Here is a 19,147-nt window from a genome sequence, read left to right as displayed (position 1 = left end):
GACGCTGCTTTAGGAGCCTCTCCTTGCCAAAGCTCAAGAGAAGCTGCTCCCCAGCAGAAGGCTCTGACATTGTACAGACAGTACAAGGAAAGACTCAAATTCTGATCATAACCCAATTCCCCCCCCAAAGCTGAGTGGATTCACACTTGGGGTTTTTTTAACACTCCTGGCTCACTGCTTGCCACAGGAGATCCAAGGCACTGAGGACTTTTAGCAGGGGGAAGAAAAAAACGTAAAAAAGACTCTCGTGGGACCATGGCTCTAGTTTTGTATTAAGATCAGAAAGAATAATTTCTATAATCACAGAATGATTTGGGTTGGAAAGGACCTTAAAAACCATCCAGTTCCACCCCTGCCACAGACAGGGACACCTTCCACTATTCCAGGTTGCTCCAAGCCCTGTCCAACCTGGTGCCTTGGACACTTCCCCAGGGATGGAGCAGTCACAGCTCCTCCAGGTGTGCCCCACCACCACTCAGTGCCTCACCTCCCTCACATTCAAGAATTTCTTCCTAAAACAAAAACTGTATCTCCAGCAGCATTCACCTCAAAATCACTCTCACATTGAACCAGGCTAGAGGGTCAGTTTAGCAACACAAGACTATTTTAAAGGGGGGGAAAAAAACCCCAAAATGCTGCAAAACACCCCATATGGACTATAAAAAGTTTGTTCCCTGGCTTGCTGCAGAACAGCTCTTCCACCCCTGGGTGTACAGGTGTTGAACCAACCAGTATGAAAATCAAGACAAGAAAGAGAGGATTTAATCAAGTGAGAGCAGTCAAATCAGTCCAGATTTAATGACCATGGCCTATGAGTGGACAGAACAAGATACATGAAGGCAGATAAGGGGTTTATGACATCTCTTAACAAAATGCTTTCCCCTGGAAAAGGGCTATGGGCATGAGACTTCTTTCCAATCACAGAAAAAAGAAAAACCAAACACAAACAAACCCCAACCAAAAAAAAAGAAAAAAATAAACCAACAAAAAAACCCAACAGCCCCAGCAGAGACATTAATTCCATTTTCATTGGAAAAGGCTGTTGGTATTTCTCCAGAAGCATTCAATTCAATCACACTGCCTGGGAAGATAACAGCCAACAACCCAAGAGTTAAGAAAACATTTGATTTCAGCTTTATTTTCTAGACAAGCCCAGCTTGGATCATCACAGACAATATAGATTGGGAGTTGGGTCTGTTATTATGGACAACAGTCTCCAGGGTACCAAGGCTTTAACTCAAGTCCTATCAGGAGCCAAAGGGAACATGACTGAGTCCACTCAGCTCATTTTCTAGTCAGGCTCCTGCTGCTTCCCAAGCCCTTCACCCCCTCTTGCAGCATCCCTAGTCCCACTGCACAAAGCTCCCAAAAAAAGCCCCACGAGCAACACTCTCCCAACCTGCCAAGGGACCCCAGCCAGGAGCAACTCCAGCAGAAAGTGTTCCTTGCAGAGCCTTACTGCCACATCCCTGCTTACCTGAACCCCCCTCCCTCGAGCCATGAGGGTAAACTGCTTAATCCTCAGATTAAAACAAACAGAAACTCATTAAAAGCTTTCACTCACACAGCCCAATTACCTTTCAATAGCAACTGTGGGGGTTTTCTGTTGTTTTTGTTCAAACTTGGAGATAAGCATGGGAAAGCTACAACATTAAAGTGATATTTAAGTGAACTCTAATTTTTTTGACAAATGAAAAGTCTAATACAGTTAAAAACTCCAACAAAGCCTGGCCAGAACAAGAAGCAAGGTAGGGTCAGACTAAGAAATGTCATCCAACCTGCTGGAGGCAGAACAGAGCCAGAACATCACAAAGAACAGAGAGAGCTGGAGGTGCTCAGCCTGGAGAAAGGAAGGCTCCAGGGAGACCTCAGAGACCCTTGCAGTGCCTAAAGGAAGTCCAAGAGAGCTGGAGGTGGATTTTGGACCAGTGCATGACAGGACAAGAGGGAGTGGCTCCAACCTGACAGAGGGCAGGGTTAGACTGGAGATTAGGAAAGGAATTCTTGCCCATGAGTAAGGCAACCTGGGCTCAGATTGTGCAGAAAAGCTGTGGATATCTGTATCAAACACTATCAGAAGAAAGAGAGAAGAAAAAAAAAAAAAGGAAAAAAAGAGTTTGGTTTGATACAAAAAATTGTCACACTTTGCCATTTTCTGCTACAAAGGAGAATGAGGGATGAGCCACCACCTACTGTGAGGAAGATAGAGGTCAACCTGCACCAGACAGAGCAGTTCCCATTTCAGTGGTAGCAATAAACAAGAAGCAAGAGAAAAGTGTGTACCAAAACCATTTAATAATTCATTCTGCATGTGCTTTAAGTCTTCTGTTCCTTGCCAATTTAGTTGATATCCAAAGAGCTGGTGAGGAATTACAATATCAGGCTAGTTAACCATGCTGGGTTAAGTGCCTGTTTTATTTACACCTCTGCATCCTAATTTAAGTTTTTAACAGGGTTGTAGAGATTTAATGAGGCAGATCTTAATCCATACAGTCAAGGTCCAAATAGCAATCCCTTTCAGAGCCTTAATTTCCTGGAAAAAATACCCTTCACATCCAAAAAAAAGAAGGTTCCTCATACTGTGACACAGCTCAGAAGAAAAATGGGGAGTGGAAGGATCTTTTATAAAATTATGTAAATGGCTACAAATTCTGAAGCATTCAGGAGGAATTTCTTCACAGAAAGGGTGATTAAACATTGGAAGGGGCTGCCCAGGGAAGTGGTGGAGTCACTATTGCTGGAGGTGTTTAGCTGGAGGTGTTTAAGGAAAGACTGGACACGGTCTGGTTGGCACAGTGGTGTTTGGTCAAAGGTTGGACTTGCCTGAAGGTCTTTTCCAACCTAAACTGTTCTGTGGTACACAAAATAGTTCACAGCAGGCTGCAAATGCACATGAAACTCCAAATCCTGCCAGCTGAGAGCCATCTTAATTAATTGGGAACACTCCACATTCAAGAGCTACTTGGTTAAGGCCTCCTCCTCTGGAGCAACTGATTTTTAAGTTGCCCATTTTCAGAGCTATTGACTGTTCCTGACACCACACAACAAGCAGAGCAGCTCCTGCTTTGATCAAAGCTCTGAGCACCCTCCACAGTCAGCAGCCCTCCTGACCCCTGAACTGTGTGAGCAGCTCACTCCCAGCAGGGAGATTAGACTGCAAGAAAAAAAAAAAATCTTCCCTGTGAAGGTGGTGAGGCCCTGGCACAGGCTGCCCCATCCCTGGCAGTGTTCCAGGCCAGGCTGGACAGGGCTTGGAGCAACCTGGGATAGTGGAAGGTGTCCCTGCCCATGGCAGGGGGTTGGGATGAGATGGTCTTTGAGGTCACTTTCATCCCAACCCATTCTGTGATGCCACGATTCCCTGCTGTCCAGGCAGGGTGGTGTCACACAAGGGAACCAAACCTCAGGTCTGCAGGGCCAGATACAGACTCACCCTCACCCACTGTGACAGGACCAGAGTCTGGTGTGCTCTATCCAGCAGCTTTCAGCTGAAAGCTGCAAGGATCTTGCAGAAGAGGGAGCATGGCATGTGTCCTGCCACTTCAGGAAGTTCCACCTGCCAAATGCTGCCACACTGGGGGTGTGCAGCCACCTCTGCCAATACCTACCACGGCAGATGTTACAGCACAGGAATCAAGTCAAAAAGGAATGTGGTTTCTTTCCAGAGAGTCACTTTTTGAAGGGTGTTAGGAGGCTCACACAGTGGTCCTGAGTAAGCCAGTTGAACCAGTAGCTCTCTGTACCTAGAAGCCCTATAGAGAAACCTGCAGGGCTCAGCTTGCTAGAGATATACAAATTCTAGGCACAGAGACAAAATATATAATCAATTCCCCCAGAAAAGCAAGCCTTATCCTCTGCTGTGTCCTGTCCCCAGTATCCTATAATCCCTTTACAGGATTTCTCTGACTAGGAAGGGCAAGTAGGACCAGTCTCACCACAGAGTCAAGGCAGGAGGATATTTGTTACCCAGCTCATCTCTGCAGAGTCCACCAGGGAGGAAGATAAGCTCATCTAGACATATTTCCATTTTGTCTGTGCAATTTGATTTTTAAAGCAGTTTTGCATCCAAGCCAGGCAGGTGAATATACAGATGCAATTAACCACAGGCAGTTTGGCACAGATGGCCCCCAAGAAAGAGAGTGAGCTGAGCAGCAGGGGTTTCTATTTAATGATGAGCCAGGCCTTCAGAGAGGAAGCTCAGCAGGACCCCAGTGAAGGCAGCAGAGCTCACTCAGCTCCTTGCACTTCTTCCAACAGTGAGCCAGGCACAGCCTCTCCCCAAGGGGCCACATTAGGGACCCAATCATGTGCCTGCAACAGCATCCCCCAAAAGCCTGAATATCTTGGGCTGGTGCTCCATGTAGCTTTAAAGGAAAGCACCCCCAAACATCTTGGATCTGACAGCATTCCAATGTTCTGAGAGGAAACACTAGGAACTGTAACTTTGGGAACCAAGCTTCCAAATGCCACTCCACCATGAGGATGTGATACCCCCCAGTTGCCATCAAGCAGAAAAAGATTCAAAAACCTTCCTTTGTGCTTAACTGGAGCAGCACCATCCCCAGGCAGAAAGCCTTTCCCCACATGATAATTGTAATTGTCCCATTTTACAAGAGGGAATTCATGATCCCCAGCACCAGGGAACCTTCTGGCTCCCTGCACAGAGGTCTGGGTTGAGCAGAAAAGATTTAGGCCACAAAAGCTGTGCTAGTTGTCAAATCTACACAGCACAAAGAGCTACATGTCCCTTGGAGAAGAGGCACCTGCAGAGCCAAGAAACCCAGATTTCCACTTGAGTCCTCATCACTGAGGGCACCTGGTCCCAGCTACAGCCCACATTTGCCTTTAGAGAAGCCCAGAGCTTCTCTAAAAACAGAGTGCAGCAGGAATCCAAGAAAGTTACATCAGTCCTGTATTGGAGCAGAAAGATTTTTTTTTTTAATGCCTGTGCAGAAAGTCTCATTAGAGAGACCAAATGCTCAGCTGAAACTGAAATCCCTCTTATCTTCCCATGCAGAAACCCAGGCTTCTAAAGGAGATCCCAGAGGGCTATAAAACACTTTAGCCTCCTGAATCATACTGCCCTTGTTAAGCAGAGACCTTATTTCCCAGCCTGAAAGATCAGCTTTTCCCTACACACACGACCTTTCCTTCCCCTGCTGCCACTCTCCTGTCAGCACCACATCCTTGCCTTGCCACAGACATCCAAGATTCATCCTGGCAAGGGGAGAATGCTGCAGTTGGGAGTCCCAGAGAGCTCAGGAAAGGCTTCAAAGCCAGCAGCAAGCCAGGAACTTGCAGTGGGGAAGACTCCCAGCTTCTGCTGCCCTCTAAATTTAACAGGAGTGAGAGTTATTGCTTCCTGCAGAGAAAAGCTGCTGATGAGCTGTTGTCTGTAGCACCCCACCTCTGCTCAGAGGAGAAATACCATCTGGCAGTGCCACCCCTGGAGAGCTGCCAACCTTTGCAGTAAAATACTAAGGCAAGAGAAGGTCAAGATAAAGGAAGGGGAGCAAAAATAGGCAGAAAGATTAATTCCTGCCAGGTGGTGTCAGTCCAAACACTAGAGCACAAAACTGGATGGATGAACAAGCAGAGAGGAGCTCAAGTAGGAAAGAGAGCAAGAAACAATTCTCTGCAGGAAAATTGTGGGTGAGGTGAATAGAAGACAGATCAGAGCTGAAGAGCAGCTCCAGGGCAGGATCTGCTTCACCTCAGCACCCCTTGGTGGGTGTTCCCTGGTACAGAGGCTCTGCAGTGGATGCACACACCAGCATCACAGGTGTGCAGAGCCAGACCCTGCTGCAACAGCAACACCACTGCTGCTCCCTAGCCAATAAAAAACCCATCCCATCCACAACAGCCACTGGAATTGCAGGCATCCTCCAGGACACTGCTCATTGCTTGCTTCCTGTGCCTCCTGGGAGAGGACAGGTTGGTCAACAACTTTATTGGGAACAAGATGTGCACATAGGTGTGAGCCAAACTGACAAACTGGGGGCTGTCAGGGCAGGTGTGGCACTCCACAGGAGGCCACCTGCCCCTCAGTCTCAGGGGTACCTTCTGACTCCAGGCGGTCCAGCCCGTAGGTCACGGCTGTGCTGATCCTCCTCACAGAGGGAAGAGCTGTCCTCCTGACAGAGGAGGCCACTGATGCTGGTGTTACCAGGACCACAGTTCTGCTGGATGGCTCCTCTGTCTGTCCAGATGGGGTAGAAGACATCCCACCAGGGGCTGGAACAGCCTTCTCACTGGTGACCAGGATCCCATCTGTGAGATCTGCAGAAGACAGGAAACAGCAACCATTCAGGACCACAATGTTTTAAAAAAAACCCCAAGAAACTCCACAATGAAAATTTAACTCAAAGGGAATTACCAAACTTTTTCTTCCTTCAAGGTGTGATGCTGCTGTAATGAAACTTTCCCCTCAAGGGCAACCAGCAAAAGAGGTTCCCCTTAATGAGGGGGGAACACTTAAAGGTTTTAATTCCATTGCTTTGAGGACAATTCATCACCACACCCTTGCAAGATCAGAGCACCAAGACTCCAGTTGAGAACTGAACCAAGTGACAGATCTAATAGTTCATTACAAAGATAAAAGTTGGTTGAATTTATAATTAAATCCTAGAAGCAAATTAATTAATGGAAACTGCCAGAAGAACCTTCTCCCCTTTACAAAGGGACCCTAAATTTAGAATTACAATGCAAACAGCTTTTTTCTTTTGATGTCCTGCAATATAAGAATTACCAGCAAAGCTGCCCAGCAGCAGTTTCATTACAATAGTCCCCACTACTACAGAAATACACTCCAGCTCAAGGCCAGCCTTGTGCTGAGGGAACCCTTGCTACACCCCTGTCAGGAAGACAGACTCCCACAGGTACCTGCCAAGGTGACACCAAGGCAGCAGGCAGCAGCTACATGAACATGACTGCTCAAAGCATTTCTGTATGAGCTACATCAACCTGAGAACAATGCCCCATTCCTCAGTGAAAGTGAGGATCAGTGCAAGCTGCCACACCCAAGGGCTTGCCAGGCTCTTGCAGGAGGGTGTCTTTGCCCCACCATGGGCTCCCATGTTACCCTGATGAAGTATTTTCATCCTCTGGACTGAGCATCAGCAATCCGTGACTGCCTTGGGCTCCAGAAGTAAAAACTCTCCCTCCATAAATAAAAAAAATTGCTTAAGTGTCTAAAGATTGCTAGCAAGGACAGATAAGGGGCTTGTTTGGTTTGGGGCTTTTTTTTTTTTTCAACCTCTACTCCAGCTATTTGGGGAAAAAAAATCCATATACTGGCAAGTTTCAGCATGGTGGATCTCACAGCATGGGCAGAAAGCAGTGGCAGCCCAGGGCTAGAAGCAGTGTGAAGACTGTTAGCAAAAAAAAAAGTCACTTAAATAAGGATGTTGTGTTGAGACTGGAGTGTGCAAGCCCTGACACTGGTTTCAGATATAACATCCCATCTAGTGTGAGTCCTTGAAGCAGAATCCTACCTTCTGCATCCACAGGGTTCACTGTGGAAGAAGCACCAGTTGCCACCAGCACCTCACTGGCACTCGGAGCCGTCAGCATCTGGGTGTCCTCCCCACTGTTCTCCTGAGGAAAGCTTGCAGCCCCTGTTCCCTGGGTGGCACCAGGCACCTCTGTCACAGCTGACAGAGCAGCACCAGCCTCCTGGGCAGCTGTTGTCACCTCCTGAGTAACACCTACAGCAAGAACACATGTCAGGACAAACTCACAGGACAGCAGACAGCAACAGAGCACACAGCTGAAGGAATATAAAAGGAATGTAACTCCATGCAGTAACAATTCCAGAGCCACAGTGCCAGCAGCAGGTCCAGCCAAGCATCATCAGGGCAGCCTTCAGTGACCAGCCCCCACTGAAACCTCAGCTATGCAGAAGGGTTTATTTTTGTTGCACAAGTCTTACTGACAGTGTTGTTTCCCCAACATCTGGGAAACAGCAGAGAGGGAACCTGCTGACAAGTCAAGTGCTTATAAATTAATCTAGAAATTAATCAGTCAGGTTTCAGCACCAGCCTGCAATTAGCTTCCTTTCTTTTACAGAAAAAATTAGGTATTTTGGATGCGGTGAAAGGAAATCATCCTTTTGCATCTGCAGCCAAAGAGGGAAGAATAAAGATGCCCAGCAATTAAAAAGTCCTCATCAACCTAGAAACATGTCATTGCCCAACACCTGACCAGCCTTTTTTTTAGCACTCCCTTTATATTTTAAACACTAAGCAGGAGCACTGTCATGAAGCTGAAGGGGCCATCTCTGGAGGTCTTTACAGGGCAAGGTGACACCATCAGCCTGTGGCAGGCTGTCCAGGAGGAGCAGTTCTGCCTACAGGTAAGAGTTGGGACAAGTACTGGACAGCCACAGCCTGGCCACCACTTCGCTATGGGGGGAGGATACAACACCAGCAGTTTCTGTCATAAGTGACAGCAGCTCTCCGCACAGACCTCTTGACCTGAGCATCCTTGTAAAGCCACTTAGGGCATCAGTGGCTCACAGTCTGCTGGTACAGCTTGCTTTAAGTCCCAGAAATAAAGCACAGATTGCCAAGAGCATCCCTGCTAAACCCCCACTGAGAGGCAAGTGTCTGTAACAGGCAAGTTTTACCTTTCCATGAACTCTCCAGAGTAGGAGAGAGCTCAGGCTGGGTATCTGCCACCACAGCAGCCTCCGGCTGTGATGGAGGGACGCTTTTCTCCTCCTCTGCTGTGACTGCACTTATGTTTTCCAGTGAGCCAAGATCAGCTGTGTCTGCATCTGACAGGTTCCCAGGGTGGAAAGCGTTGCTGCTGCCTGGGGAAGTCGCAGGCAGCTCCTCACCTTGCACTGGCACTGTGCAGTTGGTCTCCTTGGCAAGCTCGGGAGCTGGTGGAGGAGACACGGGGGAGGGCACTGCTCTTGTTGCATCTTCTTCCTCCACCACACCTTCCTCGGGGGGCTGGGATGGTTCTGTTGTCCCCAGGTCCTCTGTCACCTCATGAGATAGGCCTACCCCTTGACTGATGTCCCTGAGTTTTGTGTCATCCCAGTCAGGTGGCACAGTGTCCATAGGGGGGATGGCAACAGTGCCAGCTGTAGTGGGCAGCTCTTTTTGCGTGGCACCTGTCCCTGCTTCTGGGTGAAGGGTGGCCTCAGTCACCACAAGGGGATGTTTGGCAGCCACAGATATTGGTGGAGCCAGGGCTTTCAGAGGGCTCTCTGTGCGGGCTCTCAGCATTCCCAGCTCAGGGGTCACACCCCGAGCCTGGGGAGTTGGGATGGCAGGGTGGTCACTTGCTGCTTCCCAGGTGGGAGAGCTGGGGTTCAGTGTGGGCTGGGGCACAGCTGAGGGGTGTGAGGTGCTCTCTGCTGCCTCCTCCTCCTCCACAGTGGTACCAGAAAGGGTGTTTGCTGAGGGGCCAGAAGAGCTGGGCTCCACTGCCACACCACTCTCTGTGGTGGCCTCACCAACAGGACCACCAGACTCCTCCTGGACTGGAGGGCTCAGTGTGGTCACAGCTGTGGTCAGCATGGCCTTGAGTGCTTCATCCTCAGCCTGCTGTGACTCTGTGGGCACCAGCTCCTCCTCATGCACAGCAGGCAGTGCCCCAGCAGAAGGGTGATCCCCCAGGCCCCGGCTGCTGGGGATGACATGGCTCAGGCTGGCAGAGAGCGCTTCTCCTCCTGCAGTAAAAGCTTCACCTAAGGGTGTCCCAGATGGCTTCGCTGACACTTCACATGGCTCTTCAGAAACTGTCTGCTCAGAAGGGCCCAGATTGTTTTTCAAGTCCACCATGCCTGTCCTGTCATCTTCCAGCCCATTCCCTGCCCAGGGGCCATGCTGGACCTTTGTCACATCCCACTCCTCCAGAGGCTGAGCTGCAAGGCATGGCAGGCTGGAGGACAAGAGCAGGATGCTGCAGGTGATCACACAGATGTTAAATCCTATTGATCTCCTCATGGCTGAGAGGAGATGTGTCCAGAAGCCTGCAAGGCTGACAAATCAAGAGTGCAAGACCTAGAAAGGGAAAGAGGAACCAAGATTACAAATACTCATAACCACCCACAGACCCAGGGCCTAAAATAACTGGGTGACCAAGTCTATGGCCAGTTGTGAGCAGACCCCTCCTACAAAATTCCAAGCAATGAATTCCTCCATCTCTTTTACTGTTCTTAGCCTACCCTACCTGGAAATGTCAGACAAGACCAAATGTTGATCTGAAGCCCAGGACAGACCTTGCCCAGCTCTCACCCCAGCAACAGAGTGCTGTGCTCTACCCAGCAGGCATCAGACCTGCAAGCAATGCTGTGGATCAACCCATTTGTCCTAAACCAAGTCCAAAAATGATACTTGCCAGGACCATGAAGTCTTGGGTTTGTTATGGCCAGCCCTGTTCTGTGCATTGGCACAGGGGGAAACCAAGGAATCCGCACAGAGAACAAGATGGGTCTGTGGGGGAGAACATAGGACTGGAGCCACACCAGGAGGCTTTAGGGCTGCATCTGTGCCATGTCCTGGTGAGGTCCTTGGCCCCACAGAGGAAGCTACAGCCCAGACAGCAGCACTGCTGCATTAGCACAGTGCCCAGGCTGCACTGCACCATGGAGGCACTTCCAGAATCACTGTGTGAGTCAAGAGTTTCCAAGGGAGCACTGAACCTGTAGCCCAGCAGTGATCCAGCCAGCTGACAGCCTGCCCCTGGCAAGCTCTGCTGCCTCCAGGCACACAGCTCCAGCATCCAGACACCTCCCTTGGGCATGTGCCTCAGTCCTGGGCTACTCCACCACTCCAGAGCAGAAGACCATCCCATCCAAGGCCCCACTCGTCCCATGTGGGACAGCTGCTCACACCAGTCCCATGCACACAGCAAACATCCCTCTGTCACACAGCAGAGGCAGCTGGTCACAGGCACAGTCAAGCCCTACTGCAAGGGCCTCCAGCCATCAGCAGCTTCACATGCTTTGTCTCATGTGTTTCTCCAGTTCTGTGGCCAGCTCTGGGGCCTCCAACAGGAGAAAGACATCGACCTGCTAGAATGAGTCCAGAGAAGAGCCACCAAGTTGATCACAGGGCTGGAGCACCTCTACTATGGACACAGGCTGAGAGAGTTGGAAGCTGGAGAAGAGAAGGTTCCAGGAAGACCTCAGAGCAGCTTCCAGTGCCTAAAGTAGCTCCAAGAGAGCTGAAAAGGGACTTTGGAAAAGGTCATGGAGTGACAGAGCAAGGAGGAATGGCTTTCACCTGACAAAGTAGGTTTAGATAAGATATTAGGAAGAAATTCTTGACTGAGGGTGGTGAGGCCCTGGCACAGGGTGCCCAGAGAAGCTGTAGCTGCCCCATCCCTGACAGCATTCCAGGCCAGGTTGGACAGGGCTTGGAGCAACCTGGAATAGTGGAAGGTGTCCCTACCCACAGCAAGGGGCGGAATGAGGTAAGATTTTATCATTCACAAGTGAACTGCTCTTACCTTTGGGCTGCAGGACTAATAACAGTAAAGGAAAGAGGTTGGGGTTGTCAGAACCACCCCTCAGTCTTCCAAAGAAGAGCAATGGTCACCCTGTGCAATCTTGCTGCTCACAGGCACCAGGATAAATCCTAAACCCGCCACACTCCTCATTTCCCCACCCAAACAGCACTTACAGGAGTATTACTCACATTTGTACCCACAGAGTGCAGCAACACAGCTCAGAGTCAACCACTGCAGGCTCCAGCATCTGGCTGAGCCTTCAGGGCACACTGAGTCACTTTTTCCATTCTCCCTGAAGCCTCATCCCAGCAGTTTGAGCTGCTGGAATAATTCCCCATCACAGGCCACACACATGCACCAGGTGCTCAAGGACAAGCAGAAGCCACCAAAAACCTCCTCACCAGCCTAGATACCTTCCACTTTATTTTTAGCATCTTCTACCTCTGAAGGATGGGTGGCCACCCATCTATTTTCTCTATTCCCCCCATCAAAAAAATAGCTGAAAACTGACAATATTTAGCTCTTCTTCCAGGCTAATTCTTTATTCACTTTTGTAATTAAAAAGCACTAAGAATATATTATTCAAGTTAAATTGTTAGTGCCTAACTACATGCATCTGACTTACCATGCAGCTGAATATAAATCACATTCACCTCACACCCCTTTAACAAGTGCCTGTTAAGATCAGGCATACTGAAACATCAAGAAGTTGGGTTTTTTTTTTTCCTATTTAAAAAATAGTTTGGCTCTAAATACAACTTCTCAAGAAGTCAGGAGCCTTTAGGTGGCACAAATGCTTTCTGCAGTGCTTAAAGCTAAACAGAACTCCAGCTGCACTTGAAAAGCACTTCTCTTGCAGTCATATACATTATACACATGTATATACACATCTGTACAGATAGTTTGTAGCTTTCTAGCTCTAGGCTCTCCAGTAGCCCAAGACATTCAGAATATGATTAGGAGAAAAACTAAAATTAGTTTTATCTCCTCCCAACAAGCTTACTCCATCTTTACTAGAACCTTTCCTCCTTCTGGCTGGTAGATAATGTGGGCACTCAGTACCAGCCTGATAAAAGAATTCCTGGAATCCTTTGGGCAGCCTCATATTGTTTCCCCCAGTCTGAAAAGCCCTGCTGGCCATAATCCTACATTTCTATAGGGCAAAAATCATATTAGAGTGTTATTTGCTCCGGAAATCCACAACAACCAGATGTAAGCTAACCTAGACCTTCACACTCAGTGAAAGCAGGAGATAGCGGCATGGAGCTTGCTGCAGGATAATGGCACAGGTTCAAACTTCAAAGAAGATTAGTCAGGGCTTAAGATCTACTTAGCTTTAGGAAGAGGCTGGATTAGAGAGTGTATGAACAGCAGTGACCTGGCTATCTCCTTAAGCAGAGTTTGACACCTTGCTGTAGCACTTCCACTGAATGCAGAAGCTGCAGGTACCTGGCTGCAGAGCAGTTTGCTCCTCAAGCCACACTGAGTTATACATTTATCCTCCCATCTGGCTATTTTTATAGTCAGCCTGCTCTCCAGCCTCAGCCAGGCGATAAAAGCAGGTTGGAACACACTGCCCTGACCAAGCACCTCCTCTGTAGTAAGCCTGAGCTTTTCTCTTACCAGCCTGAAGGTAGTACCTCAATATTTCATGCTGCAGGAACTCCTCGTCCCCAGATTTCACCTGGCATCCTCAGAGCTGAAGCCCTGGAGGCAGCTGCCAAGCACTGGCCAGGCTCTCAGTGGAAAACTAATCTCTGCTTCCAATAGGAAGCACACACTGAGGGCAAGAGACAGTGCCAGCTACTTCCCCTGCACTTAATAACACCAAATCCCAGGAGATGCAGTTCCTCCAGCCGCAAAGGCAGCGCAACTGCAGGCAGCCAGGGAGCTTTATCTTTAGCATGGAAAATAATAACTTTTCTTTTAACACCTGGTAGGCTGGAAAATAACACAAAGGACTGCTGGGCTGAAAACAAGGGCCAAAAACTGGGCATCTCCAGGAGCTACCCACAAGAATAAGAACCACCTACCCCAGTGGGGAAGTCAGGAAGCTGAGGGACAATAAACATAAATTGGTCACCAGCTGAAGCAGTCTCAGTTGGATCTTTCTGAGCCAGGCTGCTTCCCTGCTCCATACAATTAGCACTTGCAATAGTTCTTAAACCATTAAGCCCTCTGAATTCTGGAGACCTGTTTGAAACCAGCTCTTGGGGGGAACCAACAAAAGCCAGCTCAGAAGGAGCCCCAGCCTGTTATGGTCACTCCAACAGGGCAGGCTTGCAGGGGACCAGCACAGAGCAGAGCAGATGTCTCTCCTTCAATAGCCGTTCCTTGCATGGACCAGTGGTTTATGGACACATGCTGCAAAGGATTAAACTCCCCCCTGTGTCCCAGCTGTGTGCAGCTACTCCCTCAGAGAGCTTTTTAAGAGTTTCACCCAGCCAGTTAACTTAGAGAAACGCCCCCCACCACCCCCCCCCCCACCAAAAAAAAAAAAAAAAGTTAGCTGTTATTTTCTGTCTTTGGCAAGTTATGGCTATGTAGCCAAATTGTTGAAACAGTGAGGGGAAAAACAGTATCGAGTTTTCAACTCTAATTAATAACTCTGCCCTAACAATCCCTCTGATACAGGGAGGACACTCGCAAGATGAAGTGGCTGCACGCATCAAAGCAGAGAGCACAGGACATGAACAGGTGAGCCCCAGACAAATCTCTGTCTTGCCTTTGAGCACAGCTTCTCACATCTCCAAGCACAAGCTTGGTGTCAGCCTGGGCTGTGCTCAGCTCCGCAATTCACCTGACAATCGATAACGGAACCAGACGAAAAAGCTGCAAGTCTTTTAATGTGAAAATTTAGCCAAAACATACAAGTCAAACAACTGCCAGCCGCCAAGTGCTCTGTTACAGGGTGCTAATGTATGCCATCCAAGCCTCATTACTTGTGCTGAATACAAAAGGCTGCACATAATACACTGCAGAGCTCCAACCCCTACTTTTGTGCACAAGCCCAGAAAAATTCCTTCATCTCATCTTGCTTTATGTCCTTGCCCAGTTCAACCGAGTGAATTGGTGAGCTAATGCTTTTACAGCACACACTTTAGGGAAACAGACCTCAACCAGTTCGATCACCTCCAACAGCGACACGACTCTACACCAGCCACCAACACGAAGTCAGGTGAGAAAAATTATGTTGAGACAAGCACACATCAGAGGGGCACATCCTCCCCTACCCTTGAGGATGCATCCTTACAAGCAAACAAATGAGATATTGATATTCTGTAAGGCCAGCTTCCTACCAGTCCCAGTGAGAAACCTTAATACATAACACACCACCTCCACTTCCAGCCTCGGCATTCCAGCAGTAGTTTCTTCGGGGAGCCAGAGACACAACATGTTTTAGGGATTATTCCCCCAACCACCAAGCGATCACTTGCTTTGTTCAGAACAGCACACGGACTACCTATGGAAATCCCTACTTGGGTTTGCGAGTAAAAGCTGCATAGTTCTCTGTGGCTTCTGACCCGTGCTAGGTCCCCGGCACCACAGAAGTCTAAGGTCTACCAGATTCCTGAGGGATTAAGATAGGGAGGAGGGGGTGTTTAAGAATGAGGTCAAAGGGTGCAGCAGTTTTCAAGCAGGAGAAGGACAGAAACGCTGCTCCCCAGCCCGCCTGGGAGCAGAGGGATAGCACTCGGATTCCAATCAGCAAGAAACGCTCCACAATTTCAGCGCCTCACCTAACGCTGACACACAGCAGAGCTGGAGGATCATGAATCCCTGCAGGTGAAGGTTTAAGAGCAGATTAAATGCACCTTGTCAGGCCCTTTTGGCTCGGGCGGAACCTGCGTGGGGTCCAGGGAATGGGATTAGGGCTAGCTCAAGGCTTGATTACACCCAGCACGCCGGGCACACGTCCATCTCCCCGTCTCCCTTAGTCATATTTACAGGTGACTTTACACCACAGAAGTGCATCCTTTCCCCACCCGGCAGGGGATCAAGTGCGAACAAGCGTCCGGAGATTCCTCCTGCCCAGGCCCGCGACAGGACAGAGGAACAGCGGCGGTCACCCCCAAACCACCCCCGCGAGAAACACACACCCATTCCCAAAGATAATCCGAGGGAGCCCATCGGGACCCCCATCCCGGCAGGACTGCACCCCCCGCTCGCCCCGCTGCCCCGTCCCCATCCCCCGGGGCTGCAGGGACCAGCCGCTCGCCGGGAACAAAGAGCCGAGCCGAGGATGCGCTGCCCCGCGGGCAGCCGAGCATCGTCGGAAAAAACCCGAATCGATTCAAAACGCAGGAGCCCGGGGCAAACGCGGCACGGGGGTGCGGTGCCGGCTGGGTGCGTGTGTGTCCCGGCCTCACCTGGCTCCCGCCGCCGCCGCCCGGTGCCTCGGCGCCGCGCTCCCCCAGCCCCGCGGCCGCACGGGCGGAGCGGAGCGGGCCGCCCACCGGCGGGCGGTGTCGGGGGCTGGCCCGCTCCGCCCGACCGCCGGCCCCCGCCTGCCCCTGGTGGGCTTCGTGTTCCCCGGCACCCGCGTTTGCTGTTTGCTCCTTCTCCAAAGGGAAGTTTGAGCATCCAAGCCTTCAGTCCCCGCAGCCAGTTCTTCCTCAGTGCCTGACCCGAGGAGCTGCCGCTCTTTGCTCACAAGGGGCTGTAACAACAGGCCTACGGCACCCTTAGTAGTTTTCCATCTATTACAGATTCTCCTCCAGTGTTTTCAGCTGCAGAGGTCACCTTCCCCTAATACTCCCTCTGCAAAGGAGAACAACTTCTTAAATAAGAACACGCGAATCAGAAGAGCTTAGTTCAATTCCCCTTTTTTGGATGCTTTGTTTTAAGCACCTATTTGGCCAGGACAGGTAAACAGTTCTGCTAGTGCTTTCCTCCTCCCACTCATTTTTTTTTCCCCAACAAACCCCCCATAACTAACAAGAAAACCTTTACACCATCACGTCCTTGCTCACACATCACTTCACTTTGCTAAAGAGCAACTCAGAAGCCCCATACCTTGACTCCAAACCCAAAAGGTGAGACCAGGTCAGCTTCCTCTTGCTCCCCTAAGCCCAGTATCAGGGTCACCACAAGGTCTCTGCTGCACACAGAGGGTTTTATACGCCCTCTCAGGCGGTGACTCATTCAGAGTGGGGCTGCAGCAGGTGCGAAGAGTTTGAGCTGGGCAGGGACAGGTGAGGAGAGACCATAATGATTTCTCACAGGAGGCAATGACTGGGATGGAGGGATTTTGGGGGGTGGAACTGATAGGAAGGAATAGAGGGAAGGTATAGGACAGGTGAGTTAAAATCTTGACTTCCTTATGAACATGCCAGGTCTGCCACACGAAGCAAATCAGTGAATCCTCCAGTTATGACAACAAACTATAAAATAAACTCTTCCTTTTTTCCACACAAAGTGAGATGTAACCTGCTGGCACAGGTCACTCAGCTCTTTAAATAAACAACATAGCTGATGGAAGAAAATGAGATATTCCCTATCAACAGATTGTTCATTATTTTTTCTGTTCTCTGTGCTAATGGTAATAACATTTATATTAGTGATTTGCTCTCTTTGTGTCTCTAAACACACCCCAAAGTTTTACCTGTTTAATTTTAGAGAAACACTGTGTTTTCTACTGGATTTCAACCAAACTGGATCCAACCCAATTCATTTGGTTGTAGCACCGTGCGTCCAATATTAAAACTTCCAAAAGACAGATTCGTTGCGAGTTAGGGCAATTTTTTTCGGGGAAATATTGCTAACCCCTGCATGAGTTGAAAATAAAAGTGTTGAAGTGCCTGTATCAGCAATAAAGACAGCCAGTGACAAAAGGCATCAGAAAGAACTTCAGAGTTAGGCTTGGGGGAGGAAGTAGTCACACAAAACAGTGGGGAAAGTCCCCTCTGGCTGTGCCTCTCTGAACTGTAAAATCTGGGGAAATTATTCATTAATCAATATTTCTAGTGCTGCAGCATCTTCATAAATAAAATACAAATATGTGAAAAGAAAGGATGTTGCCTTTCTCCTCTAAGGGAGATGGGGTGGGAGGGAATGAAGAGGTAAGAGCATTTTTCATGCCATTTTAAACACCATTAACTCCCGGGTTAGGGACTCAACACTCTTCACAGGTTCAACTTCAGTCCTGGCCAACTCATTTTGGCCAAGAGCTCTGGCTGAGAAGAGGGGGTGGCTCAGCCGTGCAGGAGGTGCCACCTCCCAAGTTAATGGTGCAGCCAGATTTTCCAGGAAACCAAAATCAATTCTCAAGGACAGCACTGCACCTTGTTGTGGGTCTGGGATTGAATCCCAAGATGTTCAGCTGTTCAGTGTGTGGGGAGAGGGGCAGGATGACAGAGACCACCCCAGCAGAAATCAGAGCCCTCAGGGATGAGTCCAGGGGCTGGGCTTCAGCAGCTGCACAATTTCCCCCTAACAGCTGACCTGGGATTCAGAACAAGGGATCTCCAAGTGGAAGATGTCCCTGCCCATGGCAGGGGGTTGGAATGAGATGATTTTTAAGGTTCCTTCCAATACAAACCACTCTATGATAGTGTTTTCAACCCCCTTTCTCTCTAACCTTTACAATTATTGGGAAAGTTAGTTAAAATGTAAAGCGTGTGTATCGGATGATTTACTGTTCCCTAAGGATGCAGAGCACTTAATAGACTGGAGAGGTTTCCACTTCCCCCTTGCCATCAATTCCGAACCCAGATTGGCACCGTGTCCTCTCAAGGTTAAATATTTCACTTAGAAGCATTGTAACCAAAATATCTGGTTATCTGTGGTTTTTCCCTGCCTAAAATTGCACATTCCCCGTACGCTGCAAGTTTCTCTACCCCGCATAACCTGCCAAAATCAGAGGCTTCTGCATTATCAACAAAAATATCTGCAGACTGTAAGAAAGAGGCATGATGAAAGAGGCAGAAATCAGAAATCACCAGAGAGCACTCTTTTGTTATTCCTTTCTATGGTTTATTAGTTGTAAATACTGATTTTTAACTCAGATCAGTATGCCATGGAGCATACATGTAACCAAGCAAAACAGGCCCCACTTCCACAGCACGATAACAAACATCCATGCCTCTCCCCTCTTACCCTTGCTCTGGGTTGAGACACTTCAGTGCAATCCTCTATTGGTCTTGTCCTTCAGGACTTCCCACCTGAGGTGAATTCAGAGACTAAATTTGGATGCAAACAGGTTCATTCTTCCATGCAGGTAGCGTAGCTGGGAAAGAGTGGCACTCATGTCCCATTCTCAGCCCTGCCTTGTTAGAGGACTTTCAAAACTGAATTTCACTGCTCTCAGCCTCCACTTCTTCTGTAAAATAACGATACCTAATTTTTGTAAGAGCCTCTTGTAAAATCTGTGTATTGTTATAGCAGCCAGCTCTGTTGTACAAAGTAATGATACATCAGATTCTTTTCAAAGGTGATATTCCTGTCGCAGCCTTATTGCAGAACCCAAAAAGTACCAATAGCATGTCCTAATTAAGAGACTAGGTCACATAAAAATTTATATGAAGATATATTTTGCCTGTATAAAATGAACTAAAAAAATCATTGTCCTGACAGCAGAATGCTGTCCTTATGCTGCTACTCCTGGCATCTGTGAGAAGATGTATCAGCCATCCTAAGTATGTCAGGACATGCCACAGAAGGTAAAGGCAATTTTAAAATA

At 48.8% G+C, this 19,147-nt stretch overlaps 1 protein-coding gene across 1 annotated transcript in view; it reads right to left on the bottom strand.

Moving 5' to 3' along the window:
• Positions 1 to 9,959, bottom strand: part of ARMH4 (armadillo like helical domain containing 4) — a gene marked incomplete at both ends in the record, with an annotated part of 47,071 nt that extends 37,112 nt beyond the window's left edge. The window contains 3 exons of the mRNA XM_082282866.1: positions 6,061 to 6,279; positions 7,494 to 7,706; positions 8,627 to 9,959. Of these exons, the coding sequence (XP_082138992.1) occupies positions 6,061 to 6,279; positions 7,494 to 7,706; positions 8,627 to 9,959 (1,765 nt within the window). The remainder of the gene's footprint in view (positions 1 to 6,060; positions 6,280 to 7,493; positions 7,707 to 8,626) is intronic.
• Positions 9,960 to 19,147: the final 9,188 nt, after the last annotated feature.

Source organism: Coloeus monedula (genome assembly GCF_965178545.1).
Source record: "Coloeus monedula genome assembly, chromosome: 6".
In the NCBI taxonomy this organism is placed as follows: Eukaryota; Metazoa; Chordata; class Aves; order Passeriformes; family Corvidae; genus Coloeus; species Coloeus monedula.
The sequence above is the reverse complement of the archived record's forward strand: the minus strand, read 5'-3'. Positions and strand labels throughout refer to the sequence as shown.